Source organism: Acipenser ruthenus, chromosome 26 (assembly GCF_902713425.1).
Source record: "Acipenser ruthenus chromosome 26, fAciRut3.2 maternal haplotype, whole genome shotgun sequence".
NCBI lineage: Eukaryota > Metazoa > Chordata > Actinopteri > Acipenseriformes > Acipenseridae > Acipenser > Acipenser ruthenus.
In genome coordinates this window covers 8,255,976-8,275,963 of record NC_081214.1, presented here as the reverse complement: position 1 = coordinate 8,275,963, position 19,988 = coordinate 8,255,976, and the positions used below count along the sequence as shown (strand labels likewise).

Here is a 19,988-nt window from a genome sequence, read left to right as displayed (position 1 = left end):
GAAAAGTCAAACGGACAACCGCATAACTTTCAGACACGCAGAGCCATTTAAATATAAAAATATCAAACCGTCAAAAGTTTTTGCATAAAATTCACTGCCTCTGGTATGTATCAGTTCACTACACTGCTCCAGATAATCAGGAGTGTTTGTTAAGCTTTTTTTTTTAAATTATATCTCTCGAGTCAGTAAAAATTCATTAAATCTGTATGTTTTGATAAATAGAATGAGTATATCCAACATCCATCCCCTGCCACAGCTGTAGATTTAGAATTCGAGCTGTCAGTATGAAGTTGAGGACCATGACACATATCAACAGTACGGACAAAATAAATGGCAAGGAGCAGTTTTAGAGAAGTCAGATGAGCTGTTCATATCATTCATATCATGGTAAAGTAAATTAAAATGATTGAGTTACAGTATCTGGAATAACTTCCTCCAAATGTAAAAGTATAACTAACCAGAACAATTCTTCAGTACAATAAATAAGACTGAACAAATATTGATAATATCGCGGTAATAACTGGTTGGTGTTTGGAGATGATGATCCTGCAGTTTCACACTTTGGAACCTCATGTGTGTAACTTGCCGTGATCCTTCCACATGTGCACATTATGCAGAGCACTCGAGGTGCCTGTAATCCGTACCATGTCTTGCTTGTTGGTTTGTTGCTCAAGGTTGCCTGGTGAGGGTGATGAGAACTCTCTTGCCTGAGTCTGTAGAGATTAGAGTTTGCTAGCACAGTGAAACCTCACACCTTTCAATTTCACTCTGTTTGGTTTCATATTACCTGGAAACTGATTAACACAGCCTGAAAGCCACAGCAACCAACACTGGCTTTGCCAGCTGTTTCCCAGCAAGAGGGTCGCAAACAACCTCGGTCTCCACTATCGTAGCTGCAGATCTTCACCATCACTGTCATAGCCTTGGCTTTCTGTTTGACTGTACGCAAACAGTTTCTGCATTAAAGTCACTGCCTCTGGTAGCTCACAGTTATCTTCACTGCTCCACTCAAGAGTGTTTATTAAGCTTTGGAATCCCAAAACCCTCGGTCAAAATGTCTGAGAGGTGTTGGACATTAGTTAAAAACAGACTTTACACACTTACAATTAATATGTAATAAACGTACATTTTATAAATAAGTGTAGTAAATGTATAAATATAATTCTGAATGACTCGTAAAGATAGGGTAGCTTCATATGTAATTATTTTTTTTTAACTGATTTATTATTATTGTGTTTGTAATGGTTCTCATTGCAAGTCCTCAAATACTGTGCTTTTTTATTTTTTTGAGCAGTCGAATTCAGGAGCATCCTGTCTTGTTGCCTGCCACAGAAATATGTAACATAGGCTAGATCAGCCAAAGCGTTACAGAAGTAAGAGCAGAACCATCTTCTAATGTTTGAACAGTGGATAGATATTGTCTCCAGCGCAGAACTTTCTCATTGCTCACGGGTCTAATTTTAAAATTTGCAGTCGTGGCGGAGACTGGGTGATTCCAGCTTAAATAATTCTGGAGAGATGTTTCCTCCATTTGTGGTTGATATATAAACCTCATGTGAATATGGTGCCTGGGCAGGTGCTGTGAACATGCAGAGCTTTACTCTTGCCAGTGCTGAGAACGGGTCTGGAGGTGGTATATTTACCTGATCATTTTGACCTTCTTTTTTCCCATGTAGGTTCATGACATAGACAAAACATTTATAATTTGAAAGCATGTTGCAAGGACTAAAGCTGGCTGGCTGTATGAAGATCGCTGGCCATACGAAGCTGGCTGGCTGTATGAAGATCGCTGGCCATACGAAGCTGGCTGGCTGTATGAAGATCGCTGGCCATACGAAGCTGGCTGGCTGTATGAAGATCGCTGGCCATACGAAGCTGGCTGGCTGTATGAAGCTCCAGCCTCGTCTTGCCTCTTGCTGGCCTGTCCTTGGGGCTGTGGGCCTGCAGAGAGATGCACTGCAGGCAAGGCAGGATGTGACTCCGAAGAATTCATTTTGTTTGTTTGTTTTCTTGTGGTAGCCAATAATATTACACATTTCAATCGTGTTTTGGGTTTTTTTTTCCCCAAATATGCTCTAGTAGCAAATAAAGCACTTTCATAAATCATACCTGTCGTGCAGTTCTATTGACTTGATGGAGATCGCCGGTGTACAGTTATGACAAAAATAATATTGCAAACATGTACACTGGATAATAATAATAATAATAATAATAATAATAATAATAATAAATAATAATAGTTATTATAGCGCCTTTCACACCTATCTCGCAGCGCTGTACAAAACAGAACAAACACAAATCAACATTACAAAACAAAGAATAATAATCAGTTACAATTCTATAGATACATAAATAAATAAAATAGGTAAATATAGAGAACTGATCATCATAAAAGTACAGTACATTATAATAAACTATACAGACTGCCGTAGAGTCAAAGAGTTAAAAAAATAAATAAAATACAGCGCAGAATAAGTGTGTCTTAAGGGTATTTTTAAATTTGACAACTGTTGTGGATTCGCTAATGAAAGTAAGAGAGTTCTCAGTTTGCTTGAATTCCCTTCCCTGAATCTGTTACGCTTGCATCTTCTGCCTATTTTTCACTGTACAGCTGAGCCCTCACAGTGCTGTTAAGTGGAGCCTGGGCTGTTTTTCCACAGCAGAGTCGAGCCATGCTACTGATGTCACATGCAACGAAAGACAGTTGTTATTAATTATTGTTATTAACTGAGTTTGCCATAACATGCGCAAGCAAATGGTGTTCAAAAATGAATCGACCAACGGTACAGCTGTATCTTGTATCGCTATATTTTGTAAATATATCTAGGAATTTTTTTATAATCCACAAATTTTACAGATTATATCGATTTACTATGATTTGCCAAAGATATCCCTTGTTTGGGTGCTTAAATAAAAAATAAATAAAAGCTGTACGGTATTTTTTTACTGTGTTTTTGTAAATAAGTTTAGAATTTGTTTTATTTTCTGCATTTTTTTTATTTTTATATGATTTTATATGTTTTTTTGAGTGTGTAAGTGTACCGTACTCACGGTTTATGTCCATTTGCTTCAAATCATCAAAAATTTGGACAAACTTTTTCATTTCTGACGCACGCCTCCAGGTCTTCCTGAACACTTCTATCTGCCCACAGAGAAGCGAGAGCCTGCACTTCCTCAGCGTCCCAAGGCTGTACTTTTCTCTCATCACACTCGCTGCACGCCATATTTGTTGTTTGTCTTTCTGGAGTGTACTGACTAATGCAACGTAATGATGAAAATCCTTAACCCCGCCCCTGGCTTGGCTCAGCTCCAAACAAGATTCAGATGTCTTGTGAGGCCGGAGTTTCATGGTTTGGTTCTCGCTCGGCTCGACGAATAGCCAGTGGAGAACCACCCATACCGTACCGAGCCCTCGGGTCGGATGTGCCAGTGGCGAAGGGGTATTATTGTTTACAATGTATGTCAGTCAGTAGAGGAGGCAGCTGGTTGGTTACTGACAAGAAAGAATGCTGAGAAGGGGTTGGGACAATTTCACTCTACAGGTGATCATGAAAGTGCAAGACTATCAGAAAGCACGGCCTGCTAACAGAGACTTCTATAACCGAGTGTAGAACCAGATAGCATGTTTTAAAATACAGATTTCCTAAAACACACATCTTTCAAAACTATACACTTGAGACCTAGGCCTATATATAACATTTCTAGAATTGGTTTGGTAGCTACAGACACTTCAGGAGTCAATTATTGCAGTGCCAAGAAAATGCAAGGGTGTGAATGAATGAAAAATGTTAATGAAAAACACATTGCTTGCTTGTGATGCAGGGAACATTTAGTTGCTTATACCCAGTAATTTGATGAAAGCTCATTTCTGGGGGGTGAAATGAAGGACAAATGTAATATTTGGGATGCCACTTTGAGATTGCTCATTAAAATCTTCATGTATTTGAAGACGGATTGTCTATACAGATATACATGTACGGAGATACTGCGTGAGCTTGTCGCGTTACATGTATTGTTTTGTCCCAGTATGTTGTGGTGGTGGTTTAGTTCACTTCTCACATTGCTTGTGCTCTGTTCTCTTTCAGTGTCGCCTCTGTCCCTGTGCAGCTCAATGGACCTGGTAACCTGAACTCAGCCCTGGCAGGTAAATCAGTCTCTTCAATTGCAAAACTTTTTCCTGCTAATTGTTAAAGGTTCTTATGTGTCAACACAAAGGTAGGAGCAGGAAAGGAAAGTGAATTGAAGGTATTGAAGTCATCTGTCACCAGGCTGTGTTTAACCAAGATAACATTTTGTATTGGTTTGATTTGCTTTAACTCCTTAAAGCTGTAGTAGGGATGTATTCAGTTGATCCAAACGGATCTCAATCCTGCCAACACTATTCAAAAGTTATTAAAGACAACACCTCTAGCTGTGCAATTGAGCTTCTTCAGTCTGTTTCTCCCAGTTAGAACATTAACACATTTATTGATTTAAATAGCGGTTGTATTTGCATGAATTGAATACAGAGCTTTATAGTGAGGGTCCCACATCCTGATCTATTAAAATGTATATTAAGACATCTAATGTATCGTGGTGGCTTGGTCACCATTAAAAAATCACTTTGATGGCAAATCAAACAATCGCAAAAAGTCTGAATTCAATTGTCTTTGAATTCTCAGTGCATCTTTTAAACTGCAGATTGTTTAGAAATGTGCACTAAAGTCACAGAATCATTGATTGTCAAAGAAGAACAAATATGAGCTGTCTGCACCACCACCAAGGTCTTAAAGAGTAAGTAGCGGTGTTCCGGAAAGTACATCGTTACGCGGCCCCACGTGTTGCTGCAACTGTTTAAATAACGCACCCGTCATTTCTTTGACAACTTTTTACATTTCTGACTTTAAAGTCTTTCAAAGCTGTTTTCAAAATGGCCATTCTATTGCACTGGGGCTTGAGATTGAGTGGGTCCTCTAAATCACTGCAGGAATAACACAAAAAAAAAATAAAAAAAAAAATACTTTAGTGCTCTGGCTTTTCTGTTCCGTACCACATCATGGATCGTTATCACTGTGTTACCTGTTTGACAATGTGGGCAATAATCCTTACACTATGAGTGCACTACAGCAGACATTTTGAAAAGAGCTTTGAAACAGACTTTAAAGTTATAAGTACAAAAAGTTATCAGGATGTTAACAATGAAAAGAGAAATTACAGGTATGTTATTTAAACAGTTGTAGCAACACGTGGGGACGTATAACACTGTATTTTTTGGAACCACGCTACTTACTCTTTAAAGTTTTGTCAAAGGGGTCAGAGTGGCGCAGCGGCTAGAATAAGTATTGGTAATCACTGCTGTAACCATGTGGACTTTAATTGCACAATTTCAATTTGTTTTACTTTTTCGTTGTGTAAGTTGGTCCCTAACTTGTACTTCTTTATAAATTTGCCCCAAGTGACTGATTAGTGTACATATTTACCGATAATTACACTACAGAGGAAATGACTGCCTCACTTACATCTATATGGCTCCCACGATTTACTAGCTTCAGTATATCTATATATCCTGTGATAAGCCCAACAGCGTAAAGGAATTTCTTTTTTTTATATGTCTGCACGGCTCAGCCGTACAGTTAACCAGTCTTATCACTTAACTATAAAACCCCTGTATGGTACCATATATACAATGTGTACTAAAATAAACAATGAAATTATTGGACTGGAAGAAGACATTGAGACAGACATCTAGGCTGTCAAATAATTTTCTTTTAAGAGCTTTGAGTGTACACATATTCTGTTACAAAAGTCCTTTGTTCATTTGGTGATTGTTTAATTCAGGTTTCACTGTGTTTATGACCTGTGTAGCAACAAGCTGCTGCATCCTGTCTATTTGAAGCTGCAGTCTGTTTTCCCTCGTGTGGATACAGCACAGAGCTGAGGACAGGCAGGAAGGAAGGGGCTACGACTGATAGTCCAAGTGAGGTTCATGGCAGCCGTTTTGTTTTAGTTCAATGTCTGGGAGTCTTTGGTGCTCGGCCTTTCCTGCTCTTCGCTGGTGGACAGAGTGAAAGGTCTCGCTGAATTCGTTCTAGACAGATAGGATTAGATCTGTTATGATGTTTCTGTATAATCTGTGTTCTTTTCAATTCACCGCTGGGAATATAGTGGAACAACTTCAGAGTTTAAAATATCTGATTTCAAATAACAGATATATTTATTATTTTATTTTGTATTATTAATAATGTGGAGGAAAGCGTTTGAGACGCCGTATGTAAAGTTTGTATATAGGTCACTCTTTCCACTATCCAGTGAACCTCGTATCCAGTTGTAATAAAACTTAGTTACAGCATTCTCTTCTGAATTCCTGTCCATACATATGTATTACATTTTTACATATTGGTGGGCTGTTTATTCACATTACTGTGCGCTCTAATTTCTGATATTTTTTCTGTGTTCTGTTATTCCCTTTTTCAGTGTTTAGAAATGTCCTGGATTTTTGTAGCTGTGCAAAATCAATGTTGAGCTGGACTTTATTTATTTCCTACTGCCCGAAAAGAGAATTGACTGGATCTTTCTGCTGTTGCCCAACTTTGATCTGTTCAGGCATCCTGAGAACCAATCAAATTACAGCACAGATGGCAACAAAATACAGTAACTGCACCATGAACCAAGAGGGAGAGAAGTGAATATAAATAAGTAGTAGTCTCCATTGTATAATTTCATGTTCTCTGGGGATGTTTTTTATATTGTTTTAAACCTAAAACCAGAGACCTAAATAGACACAAGGCACAACCTTGTATTGTTGTTTATTCACCGGCTTTGCAAGCTGGCCTTTATTGAACTGTGGTTAACCAACCTAAAGTGAATTGTAGCTGTAATAACTGAGGTTTTGCATCCCACATATCAGAGGTATTACAGTAATCCCCTCAAGGTGAAGCCAGTTTTTCTTTGTAGACTCAGCGTTACCTGAAACATATCGATAAACATCAGTAAGAAACTTGTGGTCCTTGATGGCAAAAATATACTGGAAACTATATGTGGTATAGTCTCCACTTAACGATTACAAAGCAGCAGTTAATGATCATTTTAATATCCAACCAGTACAGAAAACACTAGCTGCTTGAATGAATGCCTTTTTCAGAAGGAATCATATTTAGTTTCTCATTGTACTGTATTACAATAGGGCTTGCAAACTTAAATAACCAGTCAACAATGCACGCTGCAGACAATCACTGTAACGTGACTTCCCTATAAACCCAGACTAGGAGCATGGACTTGTGATACGATTGGGATTGCTGGTCACTTTCTTAGTATAGTGTGAGGCTGCATAAGCATTTCTACATATTTGAGCCGTAATCACAAATGAGATCAGTTTGGACCTCACAAATCTACTCCTCCCATTGTGCTGAAGATTCTTCTATTAAACCCTTAGCTCAAAATATCCCAGTTGGGGAATGCTGGATAACCTGATCAAAAATAGTTGGTGCTATTGCCCAAAAAATGGTCTATTATCAAGCAGTCGTTAGTGTCGAATGAGCCACAGTATCACAGATTTCTCTCTAATTTGGTTAAGCTCACTAACTGCGGGTCTTCGTCTGTCCCGAGTTAGTTCAGGGGTTGCAGCATTGAGCCAGGTTGAATAATAATTGGACATTCCAAATTCGGAGAAAATTGAAAAATGAATAAATTGTTTAAAAAAAAAAAAAAAAAAAAAAAAAAAACAGTAACTCGCCCCTACCCAAATATTATTGCATGCACTCTGTACTAGATCATTTATAATGTCAATGGTTGCTGTCATTTGCAATGCACATCGAAATAATTTAGATTAAAAACCACTGCATCACTTTCATGAAGCAGTTAGGATTTGGTGTTGCATGGCACAATAACAAAACATGCATGTTTGTCCGATGAACATTCAGGCAGTCGTTTCATGCATTGCATTGGGATTAGGCCAGGGATCGGTGTGCAATGGCTTTTAGGACTGCTGGATTCCAACAGGAGTACAGGATCCCAAACCAAAAGATCTTTACAACCCTTACTACATTATACTGGTCAGCCCTTAATACATTATACTGGTCAGCCCTTGTTACATTGTACTGGTCAACAGGGTTGGGGTCAATTTCTGTTTTTCAGTTCCAATTACATTTCCAATTAATCAATTTCCAACTTCGAAAGAATTGGAATTTATATTTTAGAGACCTAATAATCTTTGTGATTTTAACAGAATACTGCTAATTGCAATTTCGATCAATGATGTGTTGGAATTGATTTTAAAAGGTGATTGAGGGGGGCTCCCGAGTGGCGCATCCAGTAAAGGTGCTCCACGTGGAGTGCAGGATGCGCTCTATAGCCTGGACGTCGCCGGTTCGAGTCCAGGCTATTCCACAGCCGATCGAGGACGGGAGTTTCCAGGGGGCGGCGGTCAATTGGCCGAGCGTCGTCCGGGGGGAGGGAGGGTTAGGTCGGCCAGGGTGTCCTCGGCTCACCGCGCACCAGCGACCCCTGTAGTCTGGCCGGACGCCTGCGGGCTTGCCTGTAAGCTGCCCGAGAGCTGCATTGTCCTCCGACGCTGTAGCTCTTGGGTGGCTGCATGGTGTGTCCGCAGTGTGGGGAAAAAAAGCGGTCGGCTGAAGGCACATGCTTCGGAGGACAGCGTGTGTTCGTCTTCATCCTCCCAAGTCAGCGCAGGGGTGGTAGCGGTGAGCTGAGCCTAAAAATAATTGGTCATTTCCAAATTGGGGTGAAAATTATAAAAATAATTGGCAACGACCTAATTTTTTTTTAAAAAAGTGATTGGAATTGGGAATTGATTTTAAAATGGAATTGGAATTGAAAGACAGAAATCGACCTCAACTCTGCTGGTCAATAGAAGGTAACCTAGGAAACAAGGGAGGAACATGAAGGCAAATTATTATTATTATTATTATTTGTTTATTTAGCAGACGCCTTTAACTGCAGCTGAACTATGCATCAGCTGCAGAGTCACTTACAATTACGTCTCACCCAAAAGTCGGAGCACAAGGAGGTTAAGTGACTTGCTCAGGGTCACACAATGAGTCAATGGCTGAGGTGAGATTCGAACCGGGGACCTCCTGGTTACAAGCCCTTTTCTTTAACCACTGGACCACACAGCCTCCTACAAATCCCCCGAACCATGGGCTGCAAGAAATCCGTATCGCCGGTAACATTGCCAACACCATTGTATAGTGCTGTGGCTGCATGTGAGAAGCTCTGTCTACCTGTGTTTCATTGGGTCCAATTCAATTAACTTTTATCTGGGGGGGGGGGGGGGGGTAGAATATATAAATACATTAAATAAATAGTGCATATGTGGAACAATTCTGTTGATTTGATAACCAGATCATTAATGATGAATCAGAATAAAAATGGGTCCACGTGCATTTTGTATGGCATTAGTATTCTCTAAATCCAGCAAAATTGGGCCCTAGTGAGTATTTTGACGCACAAATGTGATCATTCACGCTCATGTCACATAGACACGTTCATATATGAAGAGCTTTTCTTCTGTTTTTCGCACTCAGTTTAATTTGTGTCCCATTGTTTTGTTCATCTCCTCTTTCTGCATGTCTCGACGGCTCTCAGGCATGACGGCTATTTTGATGTCGGCAGCCGGACTTCCCGTGTGCTTCTCACGCACGCCTCCACAAACCAAAAACCACAGCTCCGTTAGGAGGGCAAAGAAAGAGCCCAGGAAAGGTAGTTACTCTGGCTTCTGTTTCCACGCTTCAGCTACGCTGAGTCCTCGTTGCTTCTGTCTGTGGTAGGGTCTTTTAAAGGTGGAATAATAACCAGCGCTTTCAAAATTGAGATTTCTTCTTTTAATGGAGTTTGTATTCACCTGACTTAAAATACCAAGAAGATCCCACAGCAAAAACTACAATATATTTTTTAAAGCATTGGTTATTGCACCTTTTAAAGTGATACAGAAGATGTCTTTTACATCTAATTCATTTTTGTTCTGTTTTTCCTAGTGCACTCCACATTGAGAATTACTACTTGACTGGAACACAATTATCCACCAAACGCAGCTTTCTCTTAATTTAACAGCAATAAAAATCAGCACACAAGGAATAAACAGCAACAAATTGCATTATTAAAAAAAAGACACACATGGGCTCAATTTAGAAAGCTTTAACTGCTGAGTTATTTAAAGACTCGTTTCAAAATCTTTTATTAAAAAAAGCTTTCGTAGTTAAAGCAGCCAGCACCAGGCTAGAACAGTTTCATGTGAATCGAACTGTATTTTATTCATTAAATAACTTGAGCTGAAGCTTTGAGTAAGGCCCAATGCTCTGGATCTTCACCCCTTCTTGATGCAGCAGTAATGTGCTTTGCTAATTAACTGCTGACACAATAGCTCGCAAAGAGGCCTTATATGCTATGTGTCTCTGGAAATGCATTTGCAGGCATGCGGCATGCAAATCGAATCTGCATCTGCTTCTGTTTCCAAGAAAGGATTTTATGAATTTGTATTTATTTGTATACACGGTACAAATTATGCAAAACAATAAGGTTGAAAGACTACTAGTTTAAAATTGACTTCTTTTTTAAAAGATTTGTCAAAAGCTGTTCCCCAAACCTGTGGAAAAAATGCTTATGAGAAGTCATTTAGAAGATCAATCCATACTTCAATAAAGATTGAATTGATGTCAGAACTTATGATGATCTAGAGTAGAAAAAGAGTGTTAAAAAGCGTTAAGATAAAAATAATGTTAGTTTGAAATGATATTCTGCATGGGCCTGCATGTACCAGTCATATTTATATTTGGAGAACTGAGACATCCAACTGTTGAGAAATGTGGTCTCATCCGAGTCTAGATTCTGCTGATAGGAGTTAGAACTTGTTATATATTGATAATCTGACCTGGATGAAAGTTCAGTTTTGCATGGGTACTCGCATCTAGTTGACTGATCACTTAAAGGCTGTATCTTGGACAGGCCAAATAAAAACACACTGGTCGTTTGTGTTCATGTTCTTAGGAGGAGATGTGTGTGGAACGCACATTTTAGGGTGTTGTGTGGGCGACCACGGTGTAGAAAACAGACATTGGTTTCATTTACTTGGAAATGGACGAACAAAGCCACAGACACCAAGCATGGCTTTACGCGTTTCTGAGCAGTGACATCACCAGTAGCTTTTCCGCTACTGATCTTATCAGCCCTGATTCTTGCGGGGGTTATTGTAGACGAGTGTGTATCGTATTTTTATACATTAAACTTGTAGCTTTCTGTATCAACCGCTACTAGCTCCCCCCTTGCAGTAATATATCTGTCCACAAACATTTCACATGTACAAAAACGGCCATGTTAGAATATAGGGAATAGCCATATAAGAAATTAAATTTGCAAAAGGGGCCAATGTACGAACAAGTGTCAGGCACAATGAAACCTCTTCACACTGTTTAATATTACCAGAACTAAAGAGTATAAACATGAATACACATTGTACATACAATCTAAAGTTCAATATTATAATAAATAAATAAAAAAACAAAAGGCTCTGTGATAAGACAAAAGAAACGGTAGCTATACACCCTCCCCCCCCCCCCCCCCCCCCCCCTCCATGTGTTACAAACAGGAGTCCGTTTTTTTAATCCACCTCCACTCTGCTTTTCATATTTCAACAGGCTACAGTGCAGCGCCCAGATTAATATACAAAGTTAGGTAAAAGATTATCAATGCTACATGAGAATGCATTTGCACATTGAAACTCATTCTGAAAACAAAATGCTGTTTGCTTTGTTTCCAGAAAGCCTACTCTGCTTGTATTCTTGGAGGGGTCTAGAGACTGGTTAGGTAGGATTTAGAGCTAAGCGAGTACAAGCACAGTTAAACTGTACACACATTGCTTGGGCCAAGTTTACAAACAAGTACCATCTAGGGTCATGCAACAACAAAATAAAACATTAAGAAATGATGCAATTAAACCCTGCATTTCCAAAATGATGTTTCCCATTTAGTAAGCAATACAGAATGTACTTTAAATAACTTGCTCAAGAAATTGCATAACATGCAGAATGAACTGATAACTCTGAGTTTAGTGAATGGGTAAATGTTTAGTTTAACTGAACTGAAATGTGTACATAAGGCTCTGGTGTTGACGTGTGTGTTTGTGCCCCCCACCCCCAGCTGTAGCGCAGAAACCCGAAGAGGTGATCAGGAAATACATGGAGAAAATAGAGGTGCCTCCTGAAGAGGTAGGAACAGAGCAAGTCAACTGGGTTTATAACTGCAGCTTCTCTGCAGCACGTATTAGTGAGGATGACATTAGCACAGGCCCCCTTCAGAATCGGGAAGATCTTCTGTTTCTTTAATTCAGGCCACCCCAAAGTAATGCCCTTACAGTCCAGGTTTCATAGGGAGTATAAACTAGTGAACAAGACCTTACTGTTATAGGAAACCTTTTCAACCTTTACAGATTTATTTACCTTTTCAATGTTTCTTTTACTTTTTTTATTTAAGTTAGACATTCTATCTGCATGTTCCGCTGTCATCCACCATGTCCCTCTAATTTAACTTGTAGGTTTTTAAAGAAAATTAAAAATCAAGACAGTCTTCCTCAACCACATCGTATTGCAGGCCCCATATTGTCATGGCAACAGGGCTGTTCCTCCCTGGCTCCTGTGCCAGATGGTGCCGCTGAGCTCACAGGATGCAGAGCGAATGTTAAGAAGTGCGAGACAGTTACACATTGACATGCACTGTGAATTCTACATCCAGCTCTGGATCATTTCAGTGTTAATAATGTTAGGTGTCTATAACATATAGAACACATCCTGATTGTCATCCATAACTTGTCGAAAAATTCTCATTAAATTCAAGTTTCTTTTAGTGTTTCTAGATGCTGTTTCTCGGCAAGAACATTTAATCCAAACTAGTGAGGTTCGAATCTCTTATCCAAGGATGACTGGGTTGAATGGTGAAAGTGCAGTGCAGATTTCAAAGACACTCGCTGCTGCACAGAGTCAAAGTACTAGGCTGAGGGAGACGGAAGAAATTAAACCTGTTTTAATACCAAAGCCTTGATTGATTTATTATTAATTCTCCAGGTACGAGACCATCAAAAAGCAAGGCCAGTCAACAGAGATTGTATTGACCTGGTATAGTACGAGAGATCTGGCCATACTTTCAAAGCGTTTCCTACATTCTTTAATTGATAGATGAAATGGTAGCCGTATTAGTCCAGAGATGGACAAAGAGAAGGAGATGTGATACCTTGATTCTAGTTTTGTAAAATTAACAGGAGTTTTACCTCTTTCAAAAAATAGGAGTTTAATTAAAGACTGAAGTAAATGGCCCATTTTTTATATATATATATATATATATATATATATATATATATATATATATATATATATATATATATAAATATAAATATGTGTGTGTATTTATTTATTTTTCAAAACTGCACATTTAGACCTGTGTAGTGAACGGATGTGCATTGCTTGTGAAGTTGATGGAATGATTTTGTTTGCTACAATCTATTTAATGGATCCCGTTGCCAATCCCCTCCTCCATGTGGTTGTTTCAGGACTGCATGATCTGCATGGAGCGGCTGTGCTCTCCCTCGGGGTACGACGGGGTGTCGGGGAGCCAGGCCATCGCCCCGAGCGCCGTGGGCAAGTTTACAAAGTGTGGGCACGTCTTCCACCTGCTCTGCATGCTCGCCATGTACGACAACGGAACCAAGGTAGCTGTTACAAACTCCACAAAAATACCATCAATGCAGTGGCAGGCATTTCCTTTTTCAATGTCTCCAGTGTTGAAACGAGTTAACGTATTTATTTATATCACTGGGTGATGTGGGCTCCCTAGTGGTAAAAGTGTAACCTATATCCATTTGTTATACTTACTTCCCATAGCAGTGTGTGTTAGCTATCCAGCCCTTGCTTTATAGCACTATTCCAACATGGCTTTCACTTGCTGTCACTTCAGTGCATTTTCTTAGGCTAATATTCTGTTTGAGAGCCTTCTACTGGCAGGTACATAACATCAGTCCTGCCTTTTCTTTGATATACTGCTTCCCAGCACTAGGTAAAATGTGAAATGTGGCAGTTTGTCATAGATAGGTAGCTAGAATCCTTATTCATATTAGTGCTGCAACAATAGATCCATTTAAATATAGCAAGTATGTCAGTATCCCCCGCAACTGCAGAAACCCAAACATCCACAAAATGGAAATGACCAGAATGTTTTCTGAGAAGTCTCTGCTTGTAATAAGGGATGTCTTGGCAAAGTTTGATCACAGCTTGATCTCTATATATATGTAAGTGTGACCTACATAGAAAGACAGGCACACGTCCATACAAGTTATTCACCCGAGTGGTTTCTTACTAAACTATCATCCTGCCCTGTGGCTATCCCTTCCACTTGTACCTGCCCTCTGTAAACGGTGTGGCTTGATTTACGTGGGACAGTCCTCTATTTGCCATCTCTGTAAATTGTGTATTTTTTGCCTCCCAGGATGGCAGTCTGCAGTGCCCGTCGTGCAAGACAATCTACGGAGAGAAAACAGGAACGCAGCCCAAGGGCAAGATGGATATTTACAGCATCCCCCAGTCACTCCCGGGCCATCCTGACTGCGGGACCATCCAGATCATCTATAACATCCCCCCTGGAGTGCAGGTAACGGGGGACACAACAAGCTTCTGACCCTGCCTGTCTGCACACATCATCAATGGCTGCTTCTCCGTTGTTTAATAAAAGCGGCTTGGACTCTGTCCACTTTTTGCACAAGAAACTGTGCAAACAGAGGCGTGCAGCTGCTAAGCCAGCATTCCGTGAAGAAGCAGGGACAGGCCCTGGCAGGCAGCAGGGTGTTTACTGAGGCTCCACCTCTGCTGGAAATAATTCCATCAATTTCACATGCCATGCACACATCGGTTCACTATATAGATTTCAAGTGCATGGGTTTCTTTCCCATCACAGTTTAGATGTGTTTGAGGATAGGCAGTTTTATCTTGTCCGGCATACCAGGATGTGTCTGAGTAGTGGGGTCAAGTGTGCGACAAATGCCCCTGCCCACAATGTACCCCAATACATATTGGTATTTAACTGAAGACTAGTGAAACTGACTGCTTTTACAATGAGATTCCCCTGACTGTGTTTCAGGGTCCTGAGCACCCAAACCCTGGCCAGCCGTTCTCATCCCGAGGATTTCCCCGGCACTGCTACCTGCCAGACAGCGACCAGGGCAGGAAGGTAAGAGAGCACAGCCAGGGAGCGCCGCCATGGCCTGTGTGATCTCATCCCATCGTGAGGGGCTTCATCAGCATTAGTGACACCTGAGCACACTAGGAATAATCTTCCAGATTATCAAATACTTTATAAATACAAAAGGAAACTTGATGTATTCAATGACGAATGTTTCAACAAGCAGCCCTTCTCATTGTCTTCCAGTATCTAAATAAGACAAGCAGAGGAATGTTGCGATGCCTCCTAAAACATCTCTGCAAACTAATCTGGTTCCTTCCTTTTATCACGTTTCATTATTCTTTGAACAAACACAAAGGAAGCACTGGTCCTCCATGTGCATACAGGTTGACCAAATCAACCCCTTTGTTTTAAACTGCATTGCCACTGCAAGCTTGGTTTCTTGTTTGCAGTGTTGTGTATCTTCTGATTGAGCGTTTCAAGTATCTGGATGATGAAAAGAGGATGTATTGGAAACTAGGATTTATGGGATCAAAACATAATCACATTAAGATTTTTACTGCACATTCATTACTCCTTCAAATCGCAGAGCTGCAGTACCTTTGCATGATTACTAGAGGGCAGTCTTGCACTGGATACAGCTCTGTTCAGAGCATGCAAAGTCTGAGAATGCAACAGTAATTTTACACTGCAGTTCACACAGACAGAAGAATGCCCTTGTTTGTTACAAAGTAAATAATGTGTTAAGAATTCAGTCAGGGAAGTAATTGCATACTAACCCAAGGCAAGAGTAGACAAATATTACTAAAGCGCCTCGTGACTCATTCTGATGTCAGGGAAAGGGAACACCCACAGGCAGGTAGGTTTGTACCCAGCATGTGGACTGACTCGCTGGAACCACAGCACTTAACTTTAGATGTAATTGAATGTATTTAGTGTCATTTAGTATTACTTAAAACTTTCTAATGTAGGTAATGGCATCATAAGGTTCTCTATTTCTATTTTATTTCACCGTAACACGACCCATAAGTTGGGTCTGGATTCTTCTGGTGAGGTGTAGCTATGGAGGAGTCAGGAACTAGCATTTGGGGCATGTTACAAACACTACTCTGTAATAATAATAATTGTCCCTCTGTTTGTGTCTCCCCTCACTCATTGATTATGTTTCCAATGTTCATTTAGAACCATGGTGCTTCCTCTCTTTTTATAGTGTCCATTGAGACTGTTCTATGGTATTTTGTAGTGCTGACTCGTGCTAATTGGACTGGAGGGAGACTCTGTGTTTGTGTGTAATGCCGCCCGTGTCTGCTTCACCCTGGCAGGTCCTGAAGCTGCTGAAGCTTGCGTGGAACCGGCGGCTCATCTTCACCGTGGGCACCTCCAGCACCACGGGGGAGCCAGACACGGTGGTGTGGAACGAGATACACCACAAGACAGAGATGCTGTCCAACGTGTCGGGGCACGGCTACCCCGACCCCAACTACCTGGACAATGTGCTGGCAGAGCTGGCATCCCAGGGGGTGACGGAGGAGTGTGTGAACGGGCAGTGAGCCTGGCAGGAGGCATGGTCGGGGGGGTGAGGACTGATGAAGAGGAACCACACCAAGATCCTGGAACACATTCTGATAGGGGACCTCACCACAGTTTGACTAGACTAATAGGAGGACCATTGAGGTTTTTCACTGGCAATTGGCCCAGTGCTCCCCATGAAATACTGGAACTTTCTCTTTTATAAAACAGCGTATTTAATGTACAGTATATATTTTTCCCTGTTGTGACTAGAGGTTGTCCTTGTGATGCTTACCCATTTTAATATACTGTACATTGAAACATATACTTGAGTCTTGTTTTTTTCCTTTGGCAATATTGTACGAAAAGCAGAGAGTTGTGGTGAGAGATGAGCCTTATGATACTTCGAGACAATGTTACACTTCAACATTTACATTCACGTATCTCTGCTGTTTCTGATTGGCCTTTTAGTCTGTTTCTAGTCGGGGGTCCCTATTCAAAATTGGTTATAAAGGGGCCCTCCCAAAACAAAAAAGTGTGAGAACCTCAGTTTTAAAGGGAAGCATCCTGGTTGATTGTTGCAGTTGCTTGTGTTATGTTGGGTTTCCTGCCCGTGGTGTAAGTGAATAATTGGGGTGTGTGTGTGCCTGCGTGTGCAGGGAGACTGTTGTGTTTTCACAGGCATCAACTGTTGATCACCACAGAGTGCAAAATGGCTCCAGAAAGGTGTAGGTCTGATAGACTGCAGTAAAAGAATATCCCCTTAGTGTGACAATTTATCATGCCTAAAATACTCATCATGTAACTTGCAGTCATTTGATATGGGTACCAATGTGTGGTTTCTTGGTTGAAGTTCTTGATATATTTTCTAACCCCTGCATAAATACAGTGAACGTACTGCTCCCGCTTACCTTTAGGCAGGTTTGTGTTGCATTTCAGTCAGACAGAGTACAGAGTGCTGTATTATTGAGTACAGTAATTATGGAGCAGTTTCTCAAACGTCTGAGAAATGACCCTGAACGTATTGAAAGCAGTCGTACTTCTACTGGTACTAAGAGCAACCTTTCTCTCCTAAAGGTATCAAAAGGAACATTTCAGGTGGGGGTCCTCAGTCGGGATGCCTCAAATCATAGGGGGCCTTGAGCCGAGAGCGTTTGGGAACGTGAGACTGTGCTGACACTGCAGGGACTGAAGTACACCCAGACAGTGAGTGGCTTCTTCACCCAGCTGCTCCTGTAGATGTAGATTTTTATTTTATTTTTTATTTTTTAATGAACCAAATGAAATAAAAGACTTAATATAACCAAAATATAAACACATATCCATATGCACACCATATTAAAATGATGTGCACATTCGTCTAAGACCAACGGAAAGGCTGTTGGTTAACGAGAAGCGTGCATTAAAAGTTACACCAGTCAGAGAGACCGATTGCACAGGGATTCTTGTAACATTTTTAATGTGCAATTTTGTCCTTTCAAAAATCATAGCAGAGATGCCATGTATGGGACCTTTTGATCTGATTTACAGGTCAGTATCCTTATAAAAGTTTACCATAGTAAGTAAAAGCCTAGCGAAGTTTAATAATTCATAGTGAAAGCATGGTAAATCACAGGTAAGATTAAAAAACAAAAACAAAAATGGGACTATAATGGGTATATGACTATAACCATGGGAAAACTGCACAATTAAAGTACAGTGCAAATTCACTATGGTAAACCTTTCTAAGCGATATCGCTGAGCGTTGTTGGTGTTTTTGGAAGAGGAGCTCCCAAGTATGTCCTGCCCTGGAACAGGAATTTCTCACTGTCCAGTATGACGACTGCAGAGCTGTAAAGTTAATTGAAGTCTACAGCAAACGCTTGAAAATATGCTCTTGGATACCATTGTGACCAAGGTTCATTTTTTTTCTTTACCTTGTACCCCAGCTCATTCTGATACTTTTACAGTCCTACAGCTCAAAGAAGAGTAACAGGTGAGCAGTACCTGAATACATTGAGGTGGAAGCTTAAATCCTGAACTCTGCCGCTGTGTCCCAGTAAACCTGGAGGCATGCAGTCACCCAGCTCCTGTGGGGAGGTATGATTCAAACATCAAGAAGCACCCATACTAGTGACAAGTCAGATGCAAACCCCAATATCGGGTACTACAGATATCCCAGTTTGCCAAAGCCTGGTTTTCAGATAGTTCGGCGCTTCCTTGGCCATTTCACATGGAGGGTCAAATTGTCCCCGTCCTTTTAATGACTTTAATGTCAAGTGCTACAGATGTCCTGAGAACTTTCTTTAACTCTGTGTAGATATCCCATTTTGCAATCAATCTACATGTTTCTACAGCATTCCCGTTTTGAGACTTCTGTAGCTAATGGAAGTACTAAACAGGTAAGATGTGTGGAATTATTGTATTTGCTGCTAGCTCACTTTAATGAAGTTCTTCCCTACATTCCTCTATTGTGTGATACTATCGAGGGGCCTTTTCTAAAAAAAAAAACATGAAGAACGTCGACTTCCCCCAGTCTCCTTGACATATCTTAAAGGGGCTGGGCTCTAGGAATGCAGTTGGTTCAGATTGGATTGCAGAGCCCATTCCTTCAGCGATTCTCACCAAAACAGGTTGGACCACATTCCGAGCGGTGAGGAAGGGGATGTGTCAGAGTTTTGCATTATTCACGTTTTTAACTACTTTGGATTTGTTTGTTATAGACAGCAGGATTAGGGTAATACTACTTTCATTCATCTTATTATTATTATTATTATTATTATTATTATTATTTATTATTATTATTATTTATTTCTTAGCAGACGCCCTTATCCAGGACGACTTACAATCGTAAGCAAATACATCTGGTTTAAGTAATGCTTAGATAAATTGATGGACACCATTCTGTTAATGATCTAAGCAGTGATAGAGCTAAATTCTGCCAGCTTTGTACACCTACTCCAGTATGGACCAGTTCTAATTGTATTCTAGCATATGTATGTATGTATGTATGTATGTATGTATGTGTAGGTTTAAAATGGGCTTAATAAATCACTTCTAAACACTGGCATCTAAGTTTCTCTGCTATTCTCTGTTAATCTCGGTGTTTCAGGGCAATTAATAGACCTCCTTAGAAAAAATATTGTGGAAAGCAGACAGGCAGTGGACAATAGTTTGTGTTATAAAGGGTTTAGGAGTTTGAGGGTTTGGGTGCCCCTGTGGAAAGGAAGGATTCTGCCATTTTAATGATATCCCAGGGATGAAACCCCTCTCCGATGGGAATGGTGGCAGTTCTGTCCTGCCAATTTCAGTAACAGTGACGCCATCCAACCGCTCTACTGTGACCG

General features: G+C 40.4%; 1 protein-coding gene across 2 annotated transcripts in view; it reads left to right on the top strand.

The window, feature by feature from the left end:
* LOC117430700 (probable E3 ubiquitin-protein ligase DTX2) overlaps positions 1 to 16,987 on the top strand; it is a 29,151-nt gene extending 12,164 nt beyond the window's left edge. The window contains exons 3-9 of one of the 2 annotated variants that reach the window (XM_034051063.3): positions 4,086 to 4,144; positions 9,583 to 9,696; positions 12,130 to 12,197; positions 13,532 to 13,690; positions 14,464 to 14,625; positions 15,112 to 15,201; positions 16,476 to 16,987. In XM_034051063.3, the coding sequence (XP_033906954.3) occupies positions 4,086 to 4,144; positions 9,583 to 9,696; positions 12,130 to 12,197; positions 13,532 to 13,690; positions 14,464 to 14,625; positions 15,112 to 15,201; positions 16,476 to 16,703 (880 nt within the window). In that variant the 3' untranslated portion in view covers positions 16,704 to 16,987. The remainder of the gene's footprint in view (positions 1 to 4,085; positions 4,145 to 9,582; positions 9,697 to 12,129; positions 12,198 to 13,531; positions 13,691 to 14,463; positions 14,626 to 15,111; positions 15,202 to 16,475) is intronic. The other variant, XM_034051064.3, reaches the window with a different exon arrangement.
* The last annotated feature ends 3,001 nt before the right edge of the window (positions 16,988 to 19,988 follow it).